The sequence below is a fragment of the Aspergillus affinis genome, assembly GCF_023601865.1.
Source record: "Aspergillus affinis strain CMG 70 chromosome Unknown NODE_179_length_51816_cov_85_473047, whole genome shotgun sequence".
Classification (NCBI taxonomy): Eukaryota; Fungi; Ascomycota; class Eurotiomycetes; order Eurotiales; family Aspergillaceae; genus Aspergillus; species Aspergillus affinis.
The window spans coordinates 1-22693 of NW_026515960.1; the positions used below are offsets into that span (position 1 = coordinate 1).

Sequence of the window (22693 nt, forward strand, 5' to 3'; positions counted from 1 at the left end):
GGCCGTGGCGCACCCTCTCGTATGCTCGAAAGCAGTAAGATTGTTCTTTGTATACTGAAGGTTTGAACCGCCCCTGTAGAGCGACTATTTGGTCGTATGCTGAAGACTTGTTACTAATCAAGTAAAAATATTATAAAAGGATTGAATTAGTAATATACTGCATGATTTTCGTGTTAAGAGTGTCATATTTGTTATATACCTTAGTAAGTATCTTTAATTCTTCAGTATACCTATTCTAACGTTCTTTGAAGATATCTCTGGCTTTACCTGTTTCCTGTCTAGGAAATTCAGGCTCTAGCCTCTTAGAGATCTTGCTACAAATTAAATTATTGCTATTAAATTTGAAGTAGTCCTACTGATTACCTGCAGAGATACAGATCCGATCGATCTAGAGGTTCTAATCGTTTCGATCGTTTAAAACGACTGAGATCTTCGAAGCGGTAGAACTCATGTTGTACAGCTTCAATTCTTCTGCTTTAAACAATCGAAATGGTTGTAAAGGGTTAGTAAAGAGATCAAATAGATGAAGGTAAACGTTTCTGATACCAAGGGTCTCCGGGCTCATAACTATTGGATCATGAAAGTTTCATATTGCCTAGTAATTTGTATGCAGAATCGAGGCTCAATGAAGGTTTGATCCTCTTGATTTAGAGGATCAAAACGAAGCTATTTAATATGCAATATGACTACGTAATTTCTTTGAAATCGGCTTATCTTGAAGCCATGAAATGCCGTCAGAGTTGATCTAGGCGGCAAGCGATAAAGTGTTGAATCCTGGTGGTAAAATTGCCCCATATTCGCTGACATGTAAATTGGGCTTGTGAAGGTCAGCAAAGTACATAAGAAAAGAGTTGGGACACTTACGCCACACCCTTGTTTCTTTTGCCTTTGTTAAGCCGGTATTCAATTCTCATAAGTAGTCTGCCATGCTTGATTTTCTGGGTGCTTCACCGTGTAGAGCTCGATATCCTTCTATTTTAAGGAGACGTTACTCCTCATGTAACCGTCAGACTCAACTAAAGTTCCGGGCCGTGCGGATGTGGATGTCAATCGTGTCATCATCTTCCTGAGGCAACTGTGTTGATGGCGACACCGAACAGTCGCGAAATGCACGTTTGTGAGTGCCATAATATGATACGTTTTGTACAGGAGATCGTCAATATTAATAGGCGGCTGCGTCTTTGCCCTCAAATCAAGTTCATACTCGTCAGTAAGAGTGGTGCATACCAACTAATTAGGTTAGTTTCTTTATTTGATGATTAATGGATAGTAACCTGCCCTTGTCATTCTGCGTCTAAGATCGTAAGGGAAGAGGCTGTCTATCTCTTCGCACTAGAAAATCTTGAAGTATCGGGCGAAGACCAAGAATCCGGACTGATACTCCATATCGTGGGTATTGAGATACCAGCGCAAGAAGCCTTCAATTAGCCTCAGCGTGATATTTTTGATCCAGTATTCGTAGTTTGGCGGGTCCAATTGTGACGAAAATCTGGAATGAACGTTGAATCAGCAAAGGCAATCACAGAAAGAGGAGGGACAATACTTTTGAAAATTTTTTTCACATGAAGTATTTGATTCTTTGTTGAATCCTTGAAATCCCCTTGTGTGTTACTATCAGGCTGCTGAACAAAGCTGTTCCAATCTATGTCCTCGGACATCTTCATCTTGGTTTGACGCATGTTGACGGAACAGCACACTTGAAAAACGTTCCAGGAGATAGAATGCAGGAGGACTTCCACTATTGTACGTCTTTCTATGAACAAAGAGGTATCAAAACATAGGTCTACGAGGCTACGTCTGGGCCTTATATGTTTTGTCTACCCATCTGGTTTACGCGCCGAGTATATGAAAGCGCCCAATAACTGTAAGTCAGAATTAGCCCTAGAAGAAAATAGGTATAGCCTACCTAAAATTTCTAAGGCACCAACGCGCAGCACGGAAAGACCACGCCCCGGCATCCAAAGACCACGCGCAACCATAGTCTTTCCGCCGTCACCGACACTTACTCCGTATTCTCCAAACACCCGCTTCCATCTCGACCCCTCATCAGCATCACATTTTACAATGGCTGACCATCGAGTCTTACATTACCTGCCGCCAGGATGGACGGAAGAAATGTATGAGAACCAGTCTGACGCCGCCCTTGGAGCCCTTTCAGAACAGGAACTACAACATTTGATGGAACGCCAGGCAGCCGAAGCCAAGCTCATCAGTGTGCAACACACGGCCCGCATGAATGAGGAGCGCATCGCGCGCGGGGCGCCCCAGATGAGAACCCCATCGCCACCAGCCGATGATGACGACGATGCTAAAGGACAGACCGAAGCAGGCTTGACATATTCAGATTCGACAGCGCTCGAAAAACTGCAAACGCTAACCTCGCTGGTCGAGGAGGAAGACTGGCCTGATTTCGGCTTTTTGGTGTTCCGCACAGACTACTCCGATGAGACTCTCTGGGAGAAGTTCATGGCCCAATACGACGTAGTCCTTGATGAGGGGATGGATGCTGCCCCGGCAGAGTCTGGGATCGAGCGGATTCGCGACCGGGTTTATCTTAGGTTCGTGTCGGATGAAGCATTGGCGGGGGAGCCGCCGGCGAGTGTGGCGTATGCCTATCGCCTGTGCGCGGAGGAGATGGAAGACGATGCTGAGGAGGATAGACTTGAGCGTGGACTCCACACACGGATGTGCCTCATGGTCGACGAGGAGTGTATGCGTTCCGTTGTGGATGTGAAACCGGGCGAGGGCTCTCCTGCGCCGTTCATGAAGGCGGTTGACCTCGCTCTAGGAGAGCAGCGATTGTCGTACTCGGGAACTTTCAAGGTGGCGATCGCTTCGCTGATCACCGATTTCTATCCTGCGTTGCTTGCCTGTCAGGAACCTTCGGATCTTGTGCCACCAATGGCGGATGGAATTTGGGGAGCGTGAATCCTGAAACTCCCGCGATTGATGAACAGACAGAATGGATCGATTGAATGATTGGTTAATCTGAACGCAAGTCATGTTTTTACAGGACACGACGCTACGTGTAAGGCAGCATTGAAGCTATTACTATTCGGATATCGTGCTCAGAAGCGTCCTCCCATGTGCAACCCGACTAACCCCCCAGATCCATATGCTCCTTGACTTTGCGCCCCTCATGATATTCAACTAAGCCTTTCGCTTCGCTTGACCAATGGTTTCACGTAATCCAGGCAGTGAGCACTGTCAGACTGGACAGCGTACTCGACCTACCTTTTAAGTCTACGACCATTAGTATTGCAAAAGCTATCTCCTATCAACAACAATGGGGCACCTTCGCGCAAGAAACCTACCTGAAACAATCTTGTTTCTCTGTAGAGACTTGTACAGTCCATACTCTTTACTTCGCCTGGTCCAGTTTGTAATTTCTTTGGCCAGTTTAGCCCGATAAAAGGTCTGCAAATTCGCATTGAACTCCGCGAAGAGCCTCTGATACCAGGTTTTGGGCAGCCCTATCAAGAGCTTTGAAGATCTGCTGCTGTTCCTCGTACGCATGCCTCAGCGCCTTCTGGACCTGCGCGAGGGAATTTTCAAAACTGTGGTTAGCCAATGAGGCAGGTGAGTCTCCGGAATACGCGTCGCAAACTTACCTCCGGGGAGTTCAGATACTAATAATGCAGTTTATGGAGTTATCAACCACTAAAAACGTGCTTCGGTTGTCGCTCGAGCCGAAGCACCCGCCAAAGCGCTCATACGAGGTGTCTGGCCTTTTCCCCTTGACCGTTCGATCTCTAGACCACACGGGGGGCATCGCCTTCAGTCTCTCAAACACTTTTAGTCCATTCCTCTAGCCAGAAGGCCGGCCCCAGAGGCTTAAATGGGGCCTCAAAAGGCTTGCTGTTGACTCCCACACCAGATGCTGCGCCGCGAACAATGACCTTCTGGATTTGCTTCTAAACGACTGATTAGCCCATGGGAAATTAGCTCAATGTTTGGGTGTTTTTGGCCGGAGAAAGATATTCCAGGGGATTGTTGCTCTCACGTCAAAAATATGCTCTGTATCCGTTCCCTCAAGATTTGGTGGATTCGTTCCGTCCTCTATCTTCATAACCTCAATGCTAGGACACCGAAAAACCCGCTGCGCAGTCAAGAGACCAGGCGCGGCACCTGGCTCGCTGACTGACCTCTAAATAATCGGCCAATATCTGGATAGGCCACATAGAGGGCGGTGATGATCACATTCCCAAATATGACATATCTTCGTTCGTTTCCGCCTCGTTCCACCAGGGCATTTGAGTCGTTTCGAATGAGATCTCTTTTCTTGAGACCCCGGTCCAGTCCTCGTCGTCATTCTGGCAAAAGTCACGGATGATGTTGCAGACATATGAGGTGCAGATGGCTGACTGGACAATTTCTTCTTTCGTGCTGCAACACATGGCCTTGTGCCGGCCCTCTATAGGGAAAGGGAATGGTTAATTCATCCCCCAGTGTGAACGGTCTCATAGAGTCTCACAACCACAGGCGGTTTTGTGGCTCTCTCTCCATACGGATTGATCAATCTCTATCTCCGTCGCATTACATAAAGCGTTGGGCAGTCTTTAGCCTTACCGCCATCCACCCAGTGACACCCAGTCAGCTGACCGACATGATTAGGGCAACAGTACTTTCGTGCCTTTTCATTGGGGCAGTCGTCTCGCTTTTAATATCAAGAGCGGTAATTGTCGGGGCAATTGACTCCACTAGGGAGCCTCTCAACATCCGGACATCATGAAATAGGGGATTCGAGAGGGAAAGACACTTACCATTTGGCCGCATACGAGCATCCAGAGACTAGGCTGGTAAGAGCAGGATTGGGACAGCAGAACAACTTTCACCCGCGGCCGCATTTTATGGTATTTCTGTCCTTCCGAAACCCTCCACCCCATGAGGAGCCGATCCCTCTGATATTGGTTTCCCCCGGATTACATTCGGCGCTGCAGTCTGTGTTCAGGCCTCTGGTTGAGGTGCTATCCCCACGCCAGATGAAATTCTTTGGGGCACTGTTCGTAGGACAGCAAATAGCCTTCCCGCAATGCTACGGAGAAAGGCAAAAGACAAGCACGCTGCCGTTAGAGAGCAAGTCACCAGTGCTGGGAGGGAGAGAGGAAGAGAGACTTACACACTTCTCCTTACCCCATCCAGCGTCATCCCAGTCCAAGGCAGTGGAGCCTGGTCCATAAGCCAGCGCCATCGCGGTTTGGTCATTCAGGTTCACACACTGTCATTCGTATCGGAAACAGTCCTGTCCGCTAAAGGATACCAGATGCTCCGCGGTAGCCTTCCGATTCGACGGTTCTTTGTCGACCAAAGCCGGATTGGAGGTAATCTTTCTTCCCAGTAGGGCTGGGTGGGCTGTGTATTTATTGTCGTCTACATTTATTGTTAAATATATAGACCAACTTCCATTTCAATCGTGCGCTCCCGATGCCCCTTACCAAGGTCCGAAGCCCATGCCATTGCACCCCCGAGGCCTATTTTGTTGGCCCACTCAACCTTCTGGTGAAAGGTCTCCGCATCTTCAAGAGACACCCATTGATCCGTATTGAATTTGAAGTATTTCACGGCAGCTTCTCGATCCCACACGGGCTCGATGGCTTGTGAACCACTAATCCGACTATCACCGGCTCGTACACCACCACTCAGAACACTTTGAATCTCATAAAATGCCAGCATTCCACCAGTTCGTGAGAAGAGCCTTTCCATTGATGCGCCTTTAAACAGGCAGCCGGGCTGTGTACAGCTGGGATCCTCCAGGGTGAACGAGCGCCCATAGAAACCGAATCCGAGGATCAGTCGGGAGGCGGGTATCTTAACGCGCCAGCACAGCTCCAAGGCCAATTTGAATTCAGTGAGATTGTTGAGGCCCTGAACAATGTTGCCGTTTGTATTGCTGGAGTCCCAGGCTTGGTGGAGATCGTAGGTCATTACTTTCATCCAGTCCGTATACTTCAGCATTCCCGGGAGACTGAACCACCGCAGGTACCAGTACGAAGCGGGCGCAGTGAAGGTAATGCCATACTTGCTCCCACTGGAGTCAAAGGTTTGTCGCAGCGTCTGCAGTAGCAATACATAATTTTGAGTCTCCTCAATTTTAATAACTTAATTAAAAATAAAGTAATTTCAATGATCTGTTCTATCTGTACGTCCGCGCGTTTAGTAATGAGCATGTTTACTAGATAGTGAATTAAAAAGTTTGATTGTTGTGCCTAATGCAAGTCTACTAAAGGGACTCTTCAAGGCCTTTCGCTCGAAATATATAATAAACGTTGCTCACAATCCCGCGCTAAACAGAGATCCTCGGTTATGATGCTCCATAGAAATTTGTCCTCAATGGCTAGCTTTTATGCATGGACTTATAAGAATGTTGTATACGGAGTAGGTAAACATCAAATCCGAATTATCTCCCAGCTTCATAACCAATACTTTCCCTAACAATTTAGCAAGTAGCAACCCATCCCGATCCCCAGTGGACCTGTCATTTAACAGGGCACTTTCCAGAGCCTCGTCCATATCTTAATATGATTAGCTCGGAATATCAAAACCCTCTTCAGCCAATAATACTGGGCACTCTATATAGCCCGCTCCACCTCTCTCTCAGCCTAACCAAACCCACCCTTCCACCACCGCTGTCTCCACTGATGGTTTGATTCGATGCTCATGACTTGTCAGGAGGGGGAGAGCTAAATTGCTAAACTCGCCCCAGGTTTTGCCAAGAAGGGCGTCGGGCCCTGATTTTCGCGCAATACGAGAGTCGTGGGATTAAATCACCCGCACTTTTTCCGAGTGTTTGAAGACTGGCGTTTGTTTGATGTGGTCAATTTGAAGGCAGGTTTCTAGAGTTTGAGGGGTATGGAGGATTGAGTATCAAGATTTGGGGGCTGGTGATTAGAAATGCGATGATTCAAGTGCTTATGGACGTAGGTCGTCGTGGAATGGCGGGATTCAGGGGTGATGCGAAACCGCTAGGTTAATATCTCGCAGATAGGGTGATCCTTGGCTGTCTGTGAAGAAGATATCGGCAATTTGAGGACAGTGGTTTATAATATTGAGTACCCCGTAACTAGGGGAAGCCTACTTTGTACAGGTTTGGTATGTACTGACTGCTGTCCTTATTGAGAGCCGCTAGACATGGAGATCCTTTCGAGAGTTTTCTTCTTTCTACGGAGTAGCTATTCCGTACTCCGTAAATCAATATGGATATCAACAGTCAACACTAAGAAAACTCGGCCCATCACCAGACACAACACCCACGCGAAAACCCTAGCGTCCGAGACAGCGAAGAATTGACCTCAGGGATCAACACCACTACGTTCTCTGACCCAATTAGAACCTCAACCTCGTATGATAATCATGACCGATGGGGATCCTCAATCCACTCACACCTACCGCCTCGTACGGAGTATTATTCCCTTGCACCCTGTCCGGCCTACTAGTGTCGTACGGAGTAGTCAATAATAGTCTACTGGGAGCACTGAGCACTTCTAGTCTCTTGGGAAGGAATTTTAAAACCCAACCCCGACCCGCAAATTTCCCCTTCTTTCTTTGCGCTCTGTCGGTCCATTCTTGCATGTTGGTTCTGTTGGTTTACTTCTCATTCTACGCCCTGTGAGGTCAAGCTCTTCCCGCGTGCGCGACCGATCCACCGCTCGATTAAGCCCTGCAAATATCGAATCAAGCTCTTCAGACCAGAAAGGGCGTTGGAAGTTGGACTTGGAGTCTGGAAATTATGCGGTGGTCAACGCTCCTAACGCTCGCCTTTCAGGGGCTTCTCGTATCGCCAAGCATAGCGGATGATCGCATATGTCGGTTTCCTAGCGGTACTGCAACTGATGACGTACCCTGTACCTCGGACGATAACACCTTCTGTTGTGCGCCGGGCTCGATATGTTTGGATAACGGGTACTGCTATAGTCTTACGACGCAGCCTTTCATGTTGTCGAGAGGTACCTGCACGGATCGGAATTGGGGCAAGAACTGTCCGCAGCTGTGTTTAGGAGGTATGTCTTCGCATTTGTTTTTATTCGCATATATTCGAAATGTTATTCCTTTTGGTTCTGTCCCGGATAGCATACCCGTTACTAACGATCGGCCTGTGCTACAATAGACAACAACGACCAAGATCGCGGCGCGGTTATCCTTTTCTTAGAGGAAGACAAGGACGACAACAACACATCCAAGTACTGCTGCGACGCACTGGAATGGAACTCCGACACCAACGCCATGGGATGCCCCTCAGGGGCCAACCCATTCACAATAAAGGCCGGAAAAGCCATGATCGGCGCCGCAGTCCTCGAGGGCCTCACGCTCATCGACCAGAACGACTACAACGCCGACGGCATCAACGTCTCCCAAATAAACAGCACGACAGGATCGAGCGGCAAAAACGGGACGTCCACGACGGGCTCGGACCCGACCCAGACAGCTTGCGTCAGTGCAACTAATCTCCCGGGGACCAGCGATAGCAGCGAGGACGACAACTCCGACAAAGAGGCGGCCATCGGCGCAGGGGTAGGTACTCCTCTAGGCGTGATCGCGCTGGCATCGCTGGTGTGGGCGTTCTGGCTACAGAAACAGAATCGGGAGCTGAAGAAGGCTGCTCAAGCGCAGGTTGGTCATGGTCAGTTCAAGGGTGGGGTGGGGTATGGGGGTCAGTCGGGCATGATGATGCCTTCGAGTGGATATATGAGCCACGGACCGGTAAACTCAGGACATCAGGGTCATTTCGTCGCATTGGGGGAGATGGAAGGGGGCCTGACGGAATTACCGGGGACAGCGAAGCATGGCCCTTAGGCTGAGGCTGGTGTTATAATTTTGAGGTGCCCTGTTTGCTGTTTATCAAGCGAAGCGATGATTTTGGTTTCATGTATATTCTTGTTGTGATGGGATAATAATTGGATGCTTAATGGGTTTAGAATTGAAGATTCTTAGGCTAGCTTCGAAGATCTGACCGCACGAGGTATGTTTGTCAGTTCCTTCAGCCAATGTGACGGAATCCAGTGTCATGCTGACGTTTATAATAGTTAATTAGACGCTGGGGATTGAACTCTAGGTGCCGGATCAATGACACTGTGAGTCTTTCTAACTCAAGCGGGACTACTGCCAATGAAGATTGATTGAAAGAAGATATATAGCGATGCCATTCAGGAACGTGTTTCCTCGATCTTGGATCCTATGAAGATTTCTATAGTTTGTCTCAGATAAATGGTACTGTCACAAATGTGCCATATTGATAGCGTGTATTTATAGAAGTGTGTCGACATATTTGTTACCTGGCTTAAGCGATTGGGCCAATCAATGCCACCTTGTCCCAAAAGTCCTGAGGATAGCATTGGCGAATTCAGATAATAAAGAATCGTCAACTTGTACTAGTGCGACACAACTAGAAACTTGTCTCTTGGAAATGCTGCTTTTAGATAGGTCGCTCAGATTGTATTGAATGTAATAAGTGCAGCCAACATTAGTGGAGTGTTGCGTTGAACGTCTTGTCCCTTTTGGTATTTAAAAATTACTCTAGTTTATTCATAGAACATGACTTATTCCAAATGAAGAATGGTGACTATAGTGCAAATTTACAAATTCGCGTGACAAAGTGCTATTATTTGAAGCGGGGTTAGGTAGGTAAATTGCTTCCTTACAATTCCCACTTTCCCTAGCAGTAGAAGCTTGATGTGCCCTTCGAAGGCGAAAATTTCTTAGAGACTCTTTTTCACAATCATTTCGCAACATATGAAGCTCTGTGGTCCAATTTCACGATGGGCCCCTGGGCCCTTGATGACTACACGGCTGGATGGATCTGTGCACTTCCAGTGGAGTTAGCCACGGCGAGTGCTTTACTTGATGAGCGGCATGACCAACAGTCTATCTAGCGAGACTCTCATGACAACAATAGCTATACACTCGGACGCATAGGTGCTCATAATGTCGTTCTTGCTTGCCTACCTGCAGGAGTCACGGCTAATACTGCAAGTATGGTGGAACCTATCCCCTCTTTGCAGCGATTTACGGTAGCGTGCCAACTGTTTCTTGAAGACTACGGCCACTACGCCTATGTCATTTCGTTAACAGGTCCAGTGACCATGGGCCCAGGAAGCGATCTAGAGTTGCCTATCCCAGAAGGATTTGAAAGTCGACCTTTGGCAGCAAGTCTCCTTTCACTCGGGAGAAGGTGGCAGAATCTATATGCTAACTTAGATGAACTCTAGCAAGCTCCAAATCTTTATTTGATACCACAATTGCTCATGAATACTTTTCGGTTCATCATATCTCTTGTTAATCTCAAAGACCATTGTATGAGTATGTCGTAAAACGCTATTCCGTAAGTAGTATGGCCCAAGTAGTGAATCCGAGAGGCACACGTGACACCACCACGTCAGGGACCGGGGTGCCACGGTCGGTCGCTGCCTTGTTACTCTCGGCCTACTTGCCTCGCCATCCTTCCAGATTTCTCAGCATTTGACCGGGGATCCTTTTCTTAGTATGGTCATCATTCTCATGCTTTTCGATTCGCTTCCATGAGAATAATTCTTCGGGCCGCAAGCTTATCTCAACTGCATGGCTCTCATAGCGCATTGTCCCAATAATCGGTCTTGTGTGGGGAATGATTCGCATTGTATGGAAAGGCTAGCAGCCACCTCGACATTAGCTTCTCTATCAATAGCGCCTTCAGATATCTACATGTGAACATCTAACTCCTACTGGACAGCCATAGAAAAATGGTCTATGGCGGGAAACCAAGCACGGGGTGCCAGATTTGTCGACAGAGGCACATTAAGGTATGTATCTCGGAGTCTTACAATCATCATGCTCATTGGATGTAGTGCGATGAAACTCGTCCTCATTGTAAGGCCTGCGTCCGAACGGGTCGCTCCTGTCCGGGGTATCCGCATCCTCTTGATGTCATGCTGAGAGACAGGACTGCCTTCCAGCGGAAGAAAAAGGCCGTTGCAAGCAACAAACAGTCGCAAGTTGCCAAACAGGATCCACCGGTCTCGCAAGAACAAGCGTCACAGCCATCAAATAATAGTGTGGCTCTGGCACCTGTCACGAGCACAGATCCTCCGAATCCTCCGCCTATGACTATTAATTTGCCCCCGCAGATTCCCGGCTCTTCTTTACTACCCATGGACGATACAGTGTCTTCCTTATTTTTCAATTCATATCTTTTCTTACCAAAAGACCCCCTAATTCGGCTGGGGTACATGGAACTTCTTCCGATCTTTTACTTCAACGCCTCTCTCGACTCACCTTTGCGCTTTGCGGTCCAGGCTGTGTCCTACTTTTCCGTGGCGGCTTGGACAGGCCAGCGATCGTTGCTTCGTTCTGCAGAACAGACCTTTATGAAAGCTGTATCGCGGACTAGACACACCTTGCAAGGTAACATTGATCAAAATGTGGAGGAGATACTCATGACAATTCTTCTACTTTCCACTTTCGAGGTATGCAAGTAAACCCACCCCCTATGTTGCATGTATTGAGCGTCTGATCTAGGAATTCTCCGCCCTCAAAGAGAACAGAGTCACCAATAAAGCCCATCTTCATGGTGCAATCGCACTTGTCAACAGCCGGCGCCTTGAGCAACGGAAAACCGCCAACTCCGAAACGCTTGCCATGGCGGTTCAAACACAGATTGTAAGCTGCCTCATATGGATTAGCGGTCCTTGTTTCTCATAGGTTTCTTCAAACAGATCCGGACTTCTCTAGGTCTAGCGTATCCAATGGCCCAGACCCCAACTATATCTCCACTTCCAATGCCCATGGCACACACCGCATCGGGCCATTTGACCATGGTCACGTCCGAAATTGTGAACCTAAGACAGACATGGGATCGCATCTCATCTAGTCCCGGAACTTACCAAATCGACGAACTCAAAACCCTTCTCTCGACAGCAATGGCCCTTGACAACAAGATCTCTGTCTGGAAACACATCCTCCCAGACCGCTGGCATCCCATGCCTGCCACCTTCATCCCCCAATCCGTCCGAGACGCCGGCGTCTTCCAGAATCGATGTGACTGCTACACGGATATTTGGATTGCCTCAACGTGGAACTTCTACCGAGACTCCCGGATCGTCATACAAAATATCATCCTAAATTGCCTACGTCTCCTTCCCGAACAAAGCTCGCCCCACGAAATCCAAGCCCGGACAGTCTCCATTCAAAAGCTTGCCACAGGTATATGCGCAACCGTGCCGTATCTTCTTGGCGATCAAATGACTTCCGTCCGGATGGGCCCGCACAAGGTCGAATACCCCGAGAGCGAGGGCCGACGAGTCACGCCGGGCCACCAGCAAACCGCTCCCCTTTTTGGCGGCTGGTTTGTCATCTCGTACCTGACGAACCTCTGGTCGCCGGAACTGTGTCTCCAGGATGAACAGCGGGCGTGGATTCAGCAGCAGATGCTGCGAGTGTTGCGGATATACACGTTCGATACGCTAAGGCCCTGGACTAAGGAACATTTCAGCTGGAGTCCATGATCAGATGATTTTATTTGCACTTAGAAGACATATATATACATATTCTGGTTGTTTATAATAGCATAGAATTTCGGTAAATATTATTGAATTGTTCTATTCCATCACTAGTCGGTCTTGTTCATGCCTGAGGCAAAGATCACATGACCGGCACAGAACCAATCGATCAGCTTCTCCGCATTTCTGCCTATCTTTAGCACCGGATCAACAGGAACAGTCACTCTCGCTCCTCAAGCTTGAACAATTCCATCAATTCCATTCTACATTCCATTTCTCCTGTCCCCCAACAAGAACCACAAAAAGTGATGATATAGATCTCCTCAAAACCCTCCAACCCCACACCTCCACTACTAAAATCTCAATCCCACCACAAAAACCCACGAAAATGCTCTCCTCACTCTTCAACCGCAACCAAGGACAACAACCCACCTCTCCTCCTCAAGACGCCTCCTCCTCACCGAACCAATCCCAACAAACCCCCTCAAAACCCGACGAAGAACCCCTCCCCGAACTCCGCTTCATCAAACCCAACACAAAATACAAGCTCCTCCTCGGCGGCCTCGCCTTCTTCACATTCTCCCTGATAACGACGCGCCGAGCCCTAAACAGACGATTCCTCGCACAGATCCCGCCCTTCTACACGAGTTCCGTGCTCCACCGGCCCAATGTGAACGGCGGGATGGAGGCCTTCGAGGCGCTGAATCTTGCGACACTGAATGTCATCTCGTTTGGCATGGTCGGGTCCGGTGCGGCGATGGTGGCGTTGGATATTAATCGGTTGGAGGATATGCAGAGCTATGTGAGACGTGGGTTCAGTGTTGATGGGGGCGAGTTGTCGAAGACGGATCAGGAGATGGAGGAGGAGGTGGCGGAGTGGGTGGGGAGTGTTTTGGGGAAGAAGTTTGAGAAAGAGGTGAGGAAGGAGCAGTTGGAGGGGAACAATGCTGCTGCGAAGAAGGAGGAGAATTGAGGGGTTGAAGGGGAATGATGGGATTGAATTGGATCGGATCTTGTGGTTAGACAGGCATTGCAATATGGTGTGATGCTATGATGCTGTGATGCTGGTGGTTGAGATTGGATGACATTGTACATATGGAAATACCCCCCTTTTGTTTGTTTCATAGTTGAAAAATACGTGAATGGTTTTGATCAAAGACACATAATCCGCCGCTGCTTTCGTGAAAGAATATTGTACATGCAATTGAAGCCATCCACTCATCTCTCCATCTGCTCGTATCGGTCTCGTGCCGTCTGTCTCGTTTTCTCCAGAAATTCGTCGTACCTGTTCCGTGTGTTCCGTCCAGCCTCCTCGGCAGCATCGCCTAGCTTGCCTCCTTGCGCGCCTAATCCCACACCTTGGGCGTAAACTTCAGTGGCAATGGGTGCTGTCATGCCGGTACCTTGAGCTCCCAGACCAGATCCGGCAGACCATCCCATCTTGCTGAGAAGCGAGGCACCCTTGGATGTGGGCTCGGCGGGCGGCTCTTCCTTCTTCGGTGGATCTGCGCTCTTCTTAGTTGAGGTCTTGCCGTGGCCAAAGGCCTTGCGACGCTCTCTTGCACGGTCCCGATACTCAGCCGGCTGTGGCACAATTCCATGTTTGATAAGCTTGCCCATGGCGTTGGCGATCAATACCTCATTCTGCAGGTTCCCACGGTGCAGTTGACTCAGACGCTCGTGGCGATTGACGTCTGCCGATGACTTGAACTGACGCATACACAGATAACAGCAGTTCCGGTTTGGATCAGCGTACGATTGAGATGGTGCGGCAGTATCAGATAAAGCATCTCCCTGTTCTGACTCTTCCCCTTTTTTCTCCTCTGCATCCTTCTTGATCCCGTGCAGTTCGGCATGTCGGTTACTCCAGAATTGCAGTTGCGATGGCATTGCAAGTTTCTTAGTTCCTGCAGTGCTGGTATTCTCGGCCTTTCTCTTTTTTGTCTTATCCGAGTCCTTGCTGTTTTTGCCATCAGGCTGGGTGGGCTTATCGCTTTTGGCCGGTGGTTGGTCCATATCTGCCTCCCCCGACGTCACTGTCAGTTCCATGGCATAGGCTTCCTCATCCCAATACATCAACTTCAACGAGGGATTATTCAGAGGGCTGAAAGTGAATCGTTCTGTGCTCGCCGTGGGGTTTATCACGGGCACAAACACTCCTGCATGAATATAGCTAACAAGAACCGGTCTTGAAGAGATGGTAAACTTCTCAAAAGAGTTTAGACGTGCCGTGGCAGCTTGGGCATCCTATGATATAATTAGCTCAGAAGAAGCAACGGAATCTCTCATGTTCAAGTACCTGAATAGTGGCAAACTCCGCAAAACCATAGCGCCAACTCTCGTTCGATCGACGGTCTCTCACCAAAAGAACACGACGAATCGATCCCTCTCGAGCACCCAAATTGGAATCCCCCGTAGTAGATGCAACTTTTCCACTCTTTTTCTGACCTCCACTTGGCCCCTCTGAGGTGTTGGCCGGTCGATAAAGCTTTGCGACACCCTTAGCCAGAAGTTCTTCAGTGACCGTAGGTTCCAACCCTCGGAACAGCAAAAACTGCGAAGGTTGGTTCTCCGGCGCGGCATCATTATCACCGGTGTTATTAACCCTGGGAGCTGCTATTCCCGGGGGCCCTGTAGGGCCGGGTTCTGCGCTGTGTTAGCAGATACCATACCTGGACGTGCGAGAGACCTACCAGGACGAGGTGCTTGGCATCGGAAGCATTTTTGGCGGGTTGAGTAATTGACAATAGCGCACTAAATCGTCAGTTGAGGTTCCATATCAAATTCAATAGGTATATGCCAACCATTTTACAAGTCCAGTCACCCTCGGCTCTAGCACGAGCGCGGTCCTCCCTCTCGCGACTATACGCGATACGGACTTTTGTGCCACGATCATTTGGGCCGGCGCTTGGGCCGTAAAGAATGATATTCGGATAATTGTTCTCAAAGAACGCTCGTGAAAATTTCAGGCTGTGGAAGCGAAGAAAACCCAGTTGGCGCGACATTTCTGTAACCGTGTGAGAGGATGCAAGCAATTAAAGACACCAAAACTCACTCGTCTGGCGATCGCGAATCACCCGCACTTCGTCTAGTCCTTCAATATGATAACCATCGTTCAACTCATTTGTAATCTGCGCAGCACGTCGACCGGAGCCACCCGGCGACATGTACATCTCAGCTTATTGCCACGAAGAACGTTTTAATTCAAGACAGAGCGTAGTCCTCTTCAGGACATCGCTTATGCTCAAACCTCAAAGGGGAAAGGAGTTGCCGAACGTCTTCTTCCACCATATCCACCGGTAATCCATCCATCATTATCTCTCGACTTTCTTGTCCGTGCGGGCGGCCGCGTCGATCGCCCCGACTGCGACTGCGACTGTAGCTTCGACTTCGACTGTGGTATCCGGGAGAGCGATAGCCTTCTCTGTCGCGATCGCAGTACGCTGGTCTCCCTCGTCGAGGCGGAGGTGACCTCGACTGCCGGCGCCGATAATCATCGTGGTCTCGACTTCGGTAACGGGATCTGGAATCGAGTCGTTCGCTCAAGTAATCACCCCTCCTGTCGGATGCTGGACCTCGCGGAGGTGAGCGCACGAATTCTGGATCAACACACAATGTTAGTTTTCCACCGAGTCAAGACAAGGAGCTCAGACGTCGCTTTCAAGTTATTCGCGCCTTGCTGCTATGCGGGGAGGATGGTAATACCGCCAGGCGAGCGTGATCGGGAGGGCGATGGATCGTCGTACATGCGACTGTCCATGTCGTCTCGGCGCGAATATGGCCGGCGCGGTGGACCCGGCGTAAAGCCGGTATCGTCAGGAGGGAAATGAGACATGATCAAGAAGCATCCAGCTGGAAGGATAAGGTCAGTTCGTTGATTGTCCCGGAAGTCGGCCTGATCCCCAGTGTTGCTGGGCAGAATCCCTCACCGCCTGGGAATAGCCTTGCTTTCCTAATCGGGAAGTATAAGTAGACGAGGAAGCGATGACTTGCTTGATTATCTCGAGTATTCCACAATGTAATTGTCTCTCCTGAACTCGAGCTGTCGAGACCTCTTGAGTGTTTTGAGTGTTTCTTGGGTGTTTCTAACCCATCCCGAAATATATCTTCAGAATATTGAGAAGCGTGTGTGTGGAAGATCCCAGTATTCGCATGAATATCGGAGATTTCCATCTCCCTGCTAACGAGATCCTGCATTCAAAGCACAGGATTCCGGTATGCTGACTACTGCATTTCGCATGTAAATAAGGCCTCTTTCAATGTAGATAGACGATCATACCGATAATTATACTTGAATTCATGAAGTTCTTGATAAATTATACTGCTTCCAATACCTCGAATTCCAACAGTGTGAACATAGTGCGAACATACTCAAAATTTTCTGTGTCAGTTGTCAATGCCCAGAAGTATCGACCTCCAGAGCCCGATCTTGCATCCCCTCTACCATCTCGAGTTTAACTCCCACCTTCTCCAACATCTTTCTCCCCGTATTCTCAGCAATGAACGTCTCAGGTTCCCGAATCCCCGCATAAATCACTCTAATCCTATCTTTGAGCTTCAATATCCTTTGAACACAAGTCCTATTACCGCTCAATCTCCTACTGCACGGTTCCATAGTCGTGTATAGAACCGTTTCTCTCGGCGATACCGAGGCAAGTTGATCTTCCGGCACATGGTGCTGTTCAGCAACTTTGATCAAGCAACATTGCTCCGCGTGCGTGTTTCCTGGATCGTCTGGCCTGTCACCAGCCAATTCCATTGAATATCTGGTCGATAGGATCTCATTCTTCTCGGCGTCTACGAGGACTGCGCCTACGCAGAACTTGGTTGGCGCTGGGGGAGACAGGCGGGCCTGTTCGAGGGCATATTTCATGTAGCCTTTGTGGTCTCCGGCTGCAATGCATGGGTGATACGTAAAGGACATAGTGAACTCGCCATGCGTTCTCAGAGTGAGTAGTTTTGAGGGCCCTATACCGGAGGAAACCTTTAATCCAATTGCCTGAAAAACCAATACCGTGGGGATTGTGCGATGTAGAGGAGAGGAACAGCAGTTGGTAGGAAAGATGGAACTGATTAGTTTTTAACTGCTTTATATTTACCGGAGAAGAGAGTTGTTCGTGGAGATGGCATGCTGTTGGAGCAAGACAACTGACAAGCATCGATGACCCACTCAGAAAAAGGCGGGCGCTTAGGTGCCCCTCGTTGCCTGAGGCGTTGTTCATCGACAGCAACTGAGACGCTTCAAGACTTCGCAAAGAAAGCTTCGAGGAAGCGCATACAACATCCATGGCATAATAGAAGTCAATGATATTGCAACACCACAAGGGTTTCAGCAAGTTATTGTCACCATTTGACTGACATCTAATGCTGGAAAACCCCCGAATTAGCCGGAAGCACTGGCAACTTCCTCCAATCAAGTCCTCGACACCACCAAACAGCTGCATCAAGAGAAGAGCTTTTGATCGAAAAAGTCCACAGCCATGGGAGGCACTACCCACGAAGAGTTTTTAACACTAGACCCTCGTGTCTTAGCAGGTAAACCCCCTATCTCGAAAACCCCATCACCCTCCTAACACATCAACAGAACTACCTCGAGGAAGCAAAATCCTCTCGGCATCCCGTCACGGCACCAGCTTCTGGACACAGACTGGACGAATTGACACCCAGCTCTCCAATGGCACTCTTACGTCCTACTTCATCAAAATCGTCACGAAAGAAGACGGCCAGAAAATGGTCCAAGGGGAGTACGAGTCCATGAAAGCCATCCACGCCGTTTCCCCATCATTCGCACCAAAACCACTAGGTTGGGGCTCTTATGAACAGCGACCTTACACACATTTCTTCCTCTGTGAGTACCGGGAAATGAAGGCCGGGATGCCCGAGCCGGAGGAATTCGGCGCTCGGTTGGTAGAACTGCATCGGGAGAGTAAGTCCCCGAATGGAGCGTTCGGATTCCACATTGACACGTGGAGTGGGAATATTCCGCAACGGAATGAATGGGAGGGGAGCTGGGAGGTGTTCTTTGCGAAGAATATGCGGTGGGCACTGGATTGCGAGATTGAGGAGAAAGGGTTTAATGCGGAGTTTGAGGCTCTTGTGCCGGTCATCTTCGAGAAGGTAATCCCGCGGCTATTGAGACCATTGGAAAGTGAGGGTCGATCGGTGAAGCCTTCCCTCGTGCATGGTGATTTGTGGTATGCCAATTCGGGTGTGAATGAGGCGAGTAACCAGTCGCTTGTTTTCGACGCTTGTTGTTTCTATGCTCATAATGAATGTGAGTTCGGCCTTGGATGTCAGCAACTAAATGCAGCTTTGTTTGACATGTTCGTGGCAGATGAATTTGGTCAATGGCGACCAGTTTGCAACCGATTCGGACCGGAATACCTGACTGCATACCATCGATATAACGAGATATCAGACCCAAAGGAAGACTACGATGGTCGGTTAGACCTCTATAAACTGTATTTATGGTGGTACCGAAATTGCCGTGACAGTTTACTAATGGTCAGCAGTCGGTTTAACACACACGTATCTGCCTTATTCCCGGAGAACGAAGCCCTAAGAGAGCAGTATGTTGCATGATAAAAATGTTGCGAGCTCGCTGACCAAACTTAGGATGCTCAATGACATGAGAGACCTGGTTCAACGATATGGATAAATTTTAACGCACTCACTAGGTGAGATAATAAAGCATCTGATACCGAAGACTTTGACTTCCGGAAGGCGAGGGTTACCCTGGCATTGAAATAATCCATGATATTCAAACAAGGAAACGTGGCAACGGGTACAGCCTTGATATGAGTATTGAGATGCCATGATGGACTTTTTCTCAGAAAGACTGAGAGGCTGATTAGGCTCTGTAACATCTATAGATGGCCAATCCTTTTCCTGATTCCTCAAGTATCATGATAGAAAGGCTGACAGAGCTGCCAAGATGCCATGTCACCTTATGCAAAGTCTATTCAATAATGTGATTGTCCCTGAAGTCCGAGAGGGAGTAAGCTCGTAGAATGTCACCGTAACATAAACCCCTCCTTAAAGGCCGATAGGTAAGCTCCATTGGGGATAAATGGAGGTTCTATTGAGAATTTGAGGGAGATTCTTAAAAAACGTCGAGACCAGCAGCATCCGAGCCTCACCCTCAGAGAGTATTGACAATGTTGGCTCGAACGCGTCTGCTGGCTACGTTTGTAGCCCTGTCCCTCTTTACCATCCCCGTGTACGGTTCATCCTTATCCCGCGGATGTGGGCGAGCCCCAAGCCTAACCACCGGCTATCACAAGATGTCCGTGAACGGCGAAGTGCGAGAATTCCACACCACGCTCCCCGAAAACTACGACACCAACACTCCCTACCGACTTATCTTCTGCTTCCATTTTCTGGGATCCAACATGACAGAGATAGTTACAGGAGCATGGGTCGAGACTGGAACATACGCCTATTACGGACTACAGCGGCTCGCCAACAACAGTGCTATATTCGTGGCACCGCAGGGCACGGTGCCTGGCTGGCCCAACATCCAAGGAAAAGACATCGCTTTCACCGCTGCCTTGACCGAGGCCTTGGAGGCGGATCTGTGCGTGAACCCGAATCTAGTGTTCGCCACGGGATGGAGCTATGGTGCCGGCATGACCTTTTCAGTTGGGTGTTCATTGGCCGACAAGTTCCGGGCAGGTGTTGCGATAGGAGGGGCGGAAGTCAGTGGGTGTGATGGAGGCAAGGATTCGTTTGCGTATATGGGCGTGCACGGGGTGCAAGACGGGGTCTTGGTGATTGAAAAAGGCAGGAAGATGAGAGATAGATGGGTGGCTGTTAATGGATGTCAGGTCCCTTCGGCTGTCCCGGAGCCACCACCTGGAAGTCTCACCCATATCCTGACAGAGTATTCTGGCTGCTCGGATCATCCTGTATGGTGGCTTGCGTTTGATGGTAACCATACGGCGGCTCCCTATGATGGTGGCATTGGAGATAGTGCGACGAAGTCATACGTTCCTCCGGAGACATGGAGGTTCTTCACCCAGTTTGGTTGAAGTATAATGGCTGGTGGATGGAGCGAATTAAGTACCACTATAGTCCGACATGTTAAGATATAAATCGAATCAGCACCAAGTCTCAAATATAGTCTGTAGAAGAGTCTCACAATATGCCGGCGAGAAATTCGTAATCAGCGCTGAACGTGGGTCAGAGGGGCGAGATTCGCTGAATCGCGAGCCAAATATGGCCCTAAAAAATGACATAATTATCAATATTGAAGCTTCTATTTTCTCTTGAAGCAAAAGCTACCCTTGGTCAAACAAAGAAGAAACAGAGAACAGAGTAGATTCCAATTCCTCCCGAGTCCTGGTGCACAACTCCCACGGTCAATGCGAAAAATTCATTTTCTGACCTTTACATTAAATCATAGACAATATCGAATACCTTACCTATCATGCATCATCGCTGGGCTTCCAAGCAGCCAAAAGAGCAGCAGCAATCGCAGAAGCCCCAACTACCACCCACCCACTCCAATTGACTTGTTGGTTCAGGAATCCGCGACCAGTATCCCAAACAAGATGCCGAACGCCATTGAAACAATGGAACGTAAATGGAAGAGCAACTCCAAATTTCACCGCGTAAGCCGTTACAGGCGAGAGGCTGCTGAAGCTAGCTGTTAAGGACTCAGAACCGATGTCCCACCCGGTCACCGGCGATAAGAGGTAGGCTGTTGCGAAGAGGTACATTCCACCCGAGAGAGCGATGCCGGCGATTCGAGTGGTTATACTGACCACCCATGTTATTTGAGGACGGTAGATGGAAAAATGGGGAGAGACAGGACGCCGTAGACGTTGTTGTGCTAGACTACTTCCGGCATCGGTTGGTTTGTTTACTTGTGAAGAGAGTCTGAATGCAGGAGAAAAGAAAATAACGTTTAGATCATGGGATATGGCTCAGGAAGGGGCCTCGGAGACTGCTCACCTCCTCGATGATATGCGGAGGTGTGTACATTGTTGTGAGATACTAACTCGGCCAATTTGGACAGAATGAACTGGGAGAATTGAAGGTTAGTCACGAGGCTTGAGGCAAGGAGGAAGGAATGAGAATGCATACTGCCGCCTTGAAGCGGTCGGAATCTAATGGAGAACATTTTGCTGAGAGGATGAAGAGTGAAAGCAGGGGAAGGAAGGGCCTTGTTCAATGATACTCAGTAGATATGCTACTCATATAGCCTTATAGGCATGTAGGCTTTATAAGTGCCAAGCCACATATTTTGCCCTAAGCGTAATCGACACACGCCCTTGAGTCAGAACTCATCAGTTCACACGTTGATAGGTCAGAATCCTGCGAGAATGTTTCCAATTTTATTCCTTCCGCTCTTGAACGTTGGCTTTTGTCAATGATCGTATGTAGACAAGAGGCTGAGAAGCCGACTTGGTTACAATTTGACCAAAACACAGACCCTCAATGCACACTTCCCCCAGAGGCCATCACCGCCTATTGACCAGTCAGATATCCTCGATTCTATTAAGAGACTGGATACTAAGTGATTTAGGCATACCTAGGGGGATTCCAAGGGAATTCAATGTCTACAGGCCATCAAGGTAGAACGGCTGACGCGAGACCAATATGCGTTGCGGTAGGTGGAGATGGATCTTCATGGGGCCGTTGATAGCGTCGATTTCGCTTGATCGGTTTCAGCCAATAAATGTGGCGTGATTAGATATATATGTCAAGTCTAGGGTAATCGAGTGGTATTGAATATTTCCAACATTACAAAGCCGGCCACTTTTTGCCCCTTCGAGGATGAATCATCGAGAGGTCACAAGGGCTTTTAATACAAAATGTAGATGATATTTTGTCATATAAATCCAGGACCCGAAGTAAGTAAACTCAAGCATCATTTACCCTCCATTGAAATATACGCGATGAAAAATAACGCCAGACCTAGATATCAAATCGTGCCCACTGAAAAGAAAAACCTCGTCAAGCCAGGATCTCGAGAGAGATTGAAAAAACCAAAAGACAAGAAAGAGACAATCCATCTTTCTACGGCCATTCAAGCGGGTCAATACCACATCTTGAACCAAGAAATATCGTACTTGCTCTTTTTAGCACAGCAGTGCCTGCCATCGAAGCAGCAATAAGAATCGAATGGACAGTCTCTAGCAGTTATGCACTTCTTCTTGCGTCCGATTTCCCAAAAAATCAGGATATTTTCATCCTCTTCTGTGTCATCGTTGTCTTCGTCA

At 48.7% G+C, this 22693-nt stretch overlaps 9 protein-coding genes across 9 annotated transcripts; 6 read left to right on the plus strand and 3 right to left on the minus strand.

Moving 5' to 3' along the window:
- Window positions 1-2064: 2064 nt before the first annotated feature.
- Window positions 2065-2928, plus strand: KD926_003267 (uncharacterized protein; the record flags this gene model as incomplete). The annotated part of the gene is made up of 1 exon (XM_053094736.1): window positions 2065-2928. One exon carries the CDS (start codon window positions 2065-2067, stop codon window positions 2926-2928), a length of 864 nt encoding a protein of 287 aa, XP_052950508.1.
- Window positions 2929-3785: 857 nt separating this feature from the next.
- KD926_003268 (uncharacterized protein) lies at window positions 3786-6659 on the minus strand (the record flags this gene model as incomplete). The annotated part of the gene is made up of 7 exons (XM_053094737.1): window positions 3786-3914; window positions 4004-4147; window positions 5120-5218; window positions 5261-5370; window positions 5436-6054; window positions 6373-6512; window positions 6614-6659. The coding sequence occupies 7 exons, from the start codon at window positions 6657-6659 to the stop codon at window positions 3786-3788; spliced, it is 1287 nt and encodes a 428-aa protein (XP_052950509.1).
- Window positions 6660-7930: 1271 nt separating this feature from the next.
- KD926_003269 (uncharacterized protein) lies at window positions 7931-8790 on the plus strand (the record flags this gene model as incomplete). Its single annotated transcript, XM_053094738.1, has 2 exons — window positions 7931-7997; window positions 8105-8790. The coding sequence occupies 2 exons, from the start codon at window positions 7931-7933 to the stop codon at window positions 8788-8790; spliced, it is 753 nt and encodes a 250-aa protein (XP_052950510.1).
- Window positions 8791-10712: 1922 nt separating this feature from the next.
- On the plus strand, window positions 10713-12473 carry KD926_003270 (C6 zinc finger domain protein; the record flags this gene model as incomplete). The annotated part of the gene is made up of 4 exons (XM_053094739.1): window positions 10713-10772; window positions 10818-11435; window positions 11488-11628; window positions 11685-12473. 4 exons carry the CDS (start codon window positions 10713-10715, stop codon window positions 12471-12473), a joined length of 1608 nt encoding a protein of 535 aa, XP_052950511.1.
- A 382-nt stretch (window positions 12474-12855) lies between these two features.
- On the plus strand, window positions 12856-13440 carry KD926_003271 (uncharacterized protein; the record flags this gene model as incomplete). Its single annotated transcript, XM_053094740.1, has 1 exon — window positions 12856-13440. One exon carries the CDS (start codon window positions 12856-12858, stop codon window positions 13438-13440), a length of 585 nt encoding a protein of 194 aa, XP_052950512.1.
- A 245-nt stretch (window positions 13441-13685) lies between these two features.
- Window positions 13686-15640, minus strand: KD926_003272 (putative G-patch domain protein; the record flags this gene model as incomplete). Its single annotated transcript, XM_053094741.1, has 5 exons — window positions 13686-14714; window positions 14767-15113; window positions 15161-15221; window positions 15272-15474; window positions 15523-15640. The coding sequence occupies 5 exons, from the start codon at window positions 15638-15640 to the stop codon at window positions 13686-13688; spliced, it is 1758 nt and encodes a 585-aa protein (XP_052950513.1).
- Window positions 15641-15781: 141 nt separating this feature from the next.
- On the minus strand, window positions 15782-17391 carry KD926_003273 (putative DRAP deaminase; the record flags this gene model as incomplete). Its single annotated transcript, XM_053094742.1, has 3 exons — window positions 15782-15990; window positions 16173-16362; window positions 17116-17391. 3 exons carry the CDS (start codon window positions 17389-17391, stop codon window positions 15782-15784), a joined length of 675 nt encoding a protein of 224 aa, XP_052950514.1.
- Window positions 17392-17947: 556 nt separating this feature from the next.
- KD926_003274 (uncharacterized protein) lies at window positions 17948-19125 on the plus strand (the record flags this gene model as incomplete). The annotated part of the gene is made up of 5 exons (XM_053094743.1): window positions 17948-18002; window positions 18052-18741; window positions 18802-18928; window positions 18980-19036; window positions 19083-19125. The coding sequence occupies 5 exons, from the start codon at window positions 17948-17950 to the stop codon at window positions 19123-19125; spliced, it is 972 nt and encodes a 323-aa protein (XP_052950515.1).
- A 499-nt stretch (window positions 19126-19624) lies between these two features.
- On the plus strand, window positions 19625-20497 carry KD926_003275 (alpha/beta hydrolase family esterase; the record flags this gene model as incomplete). The annotated part of the gene is made up of 1 exon (XM_053094744.1): window positions 19625-20497. One exon carries the CDS (start codon window positions 19625-19627, stop codon window positions 20495-20497), a length of 873 nt encoding a protein of 290 aa, XP_052950516.1.
- Between the last annotated feature and the right edge of the window lie 2196 nt (window positions 20498-22693).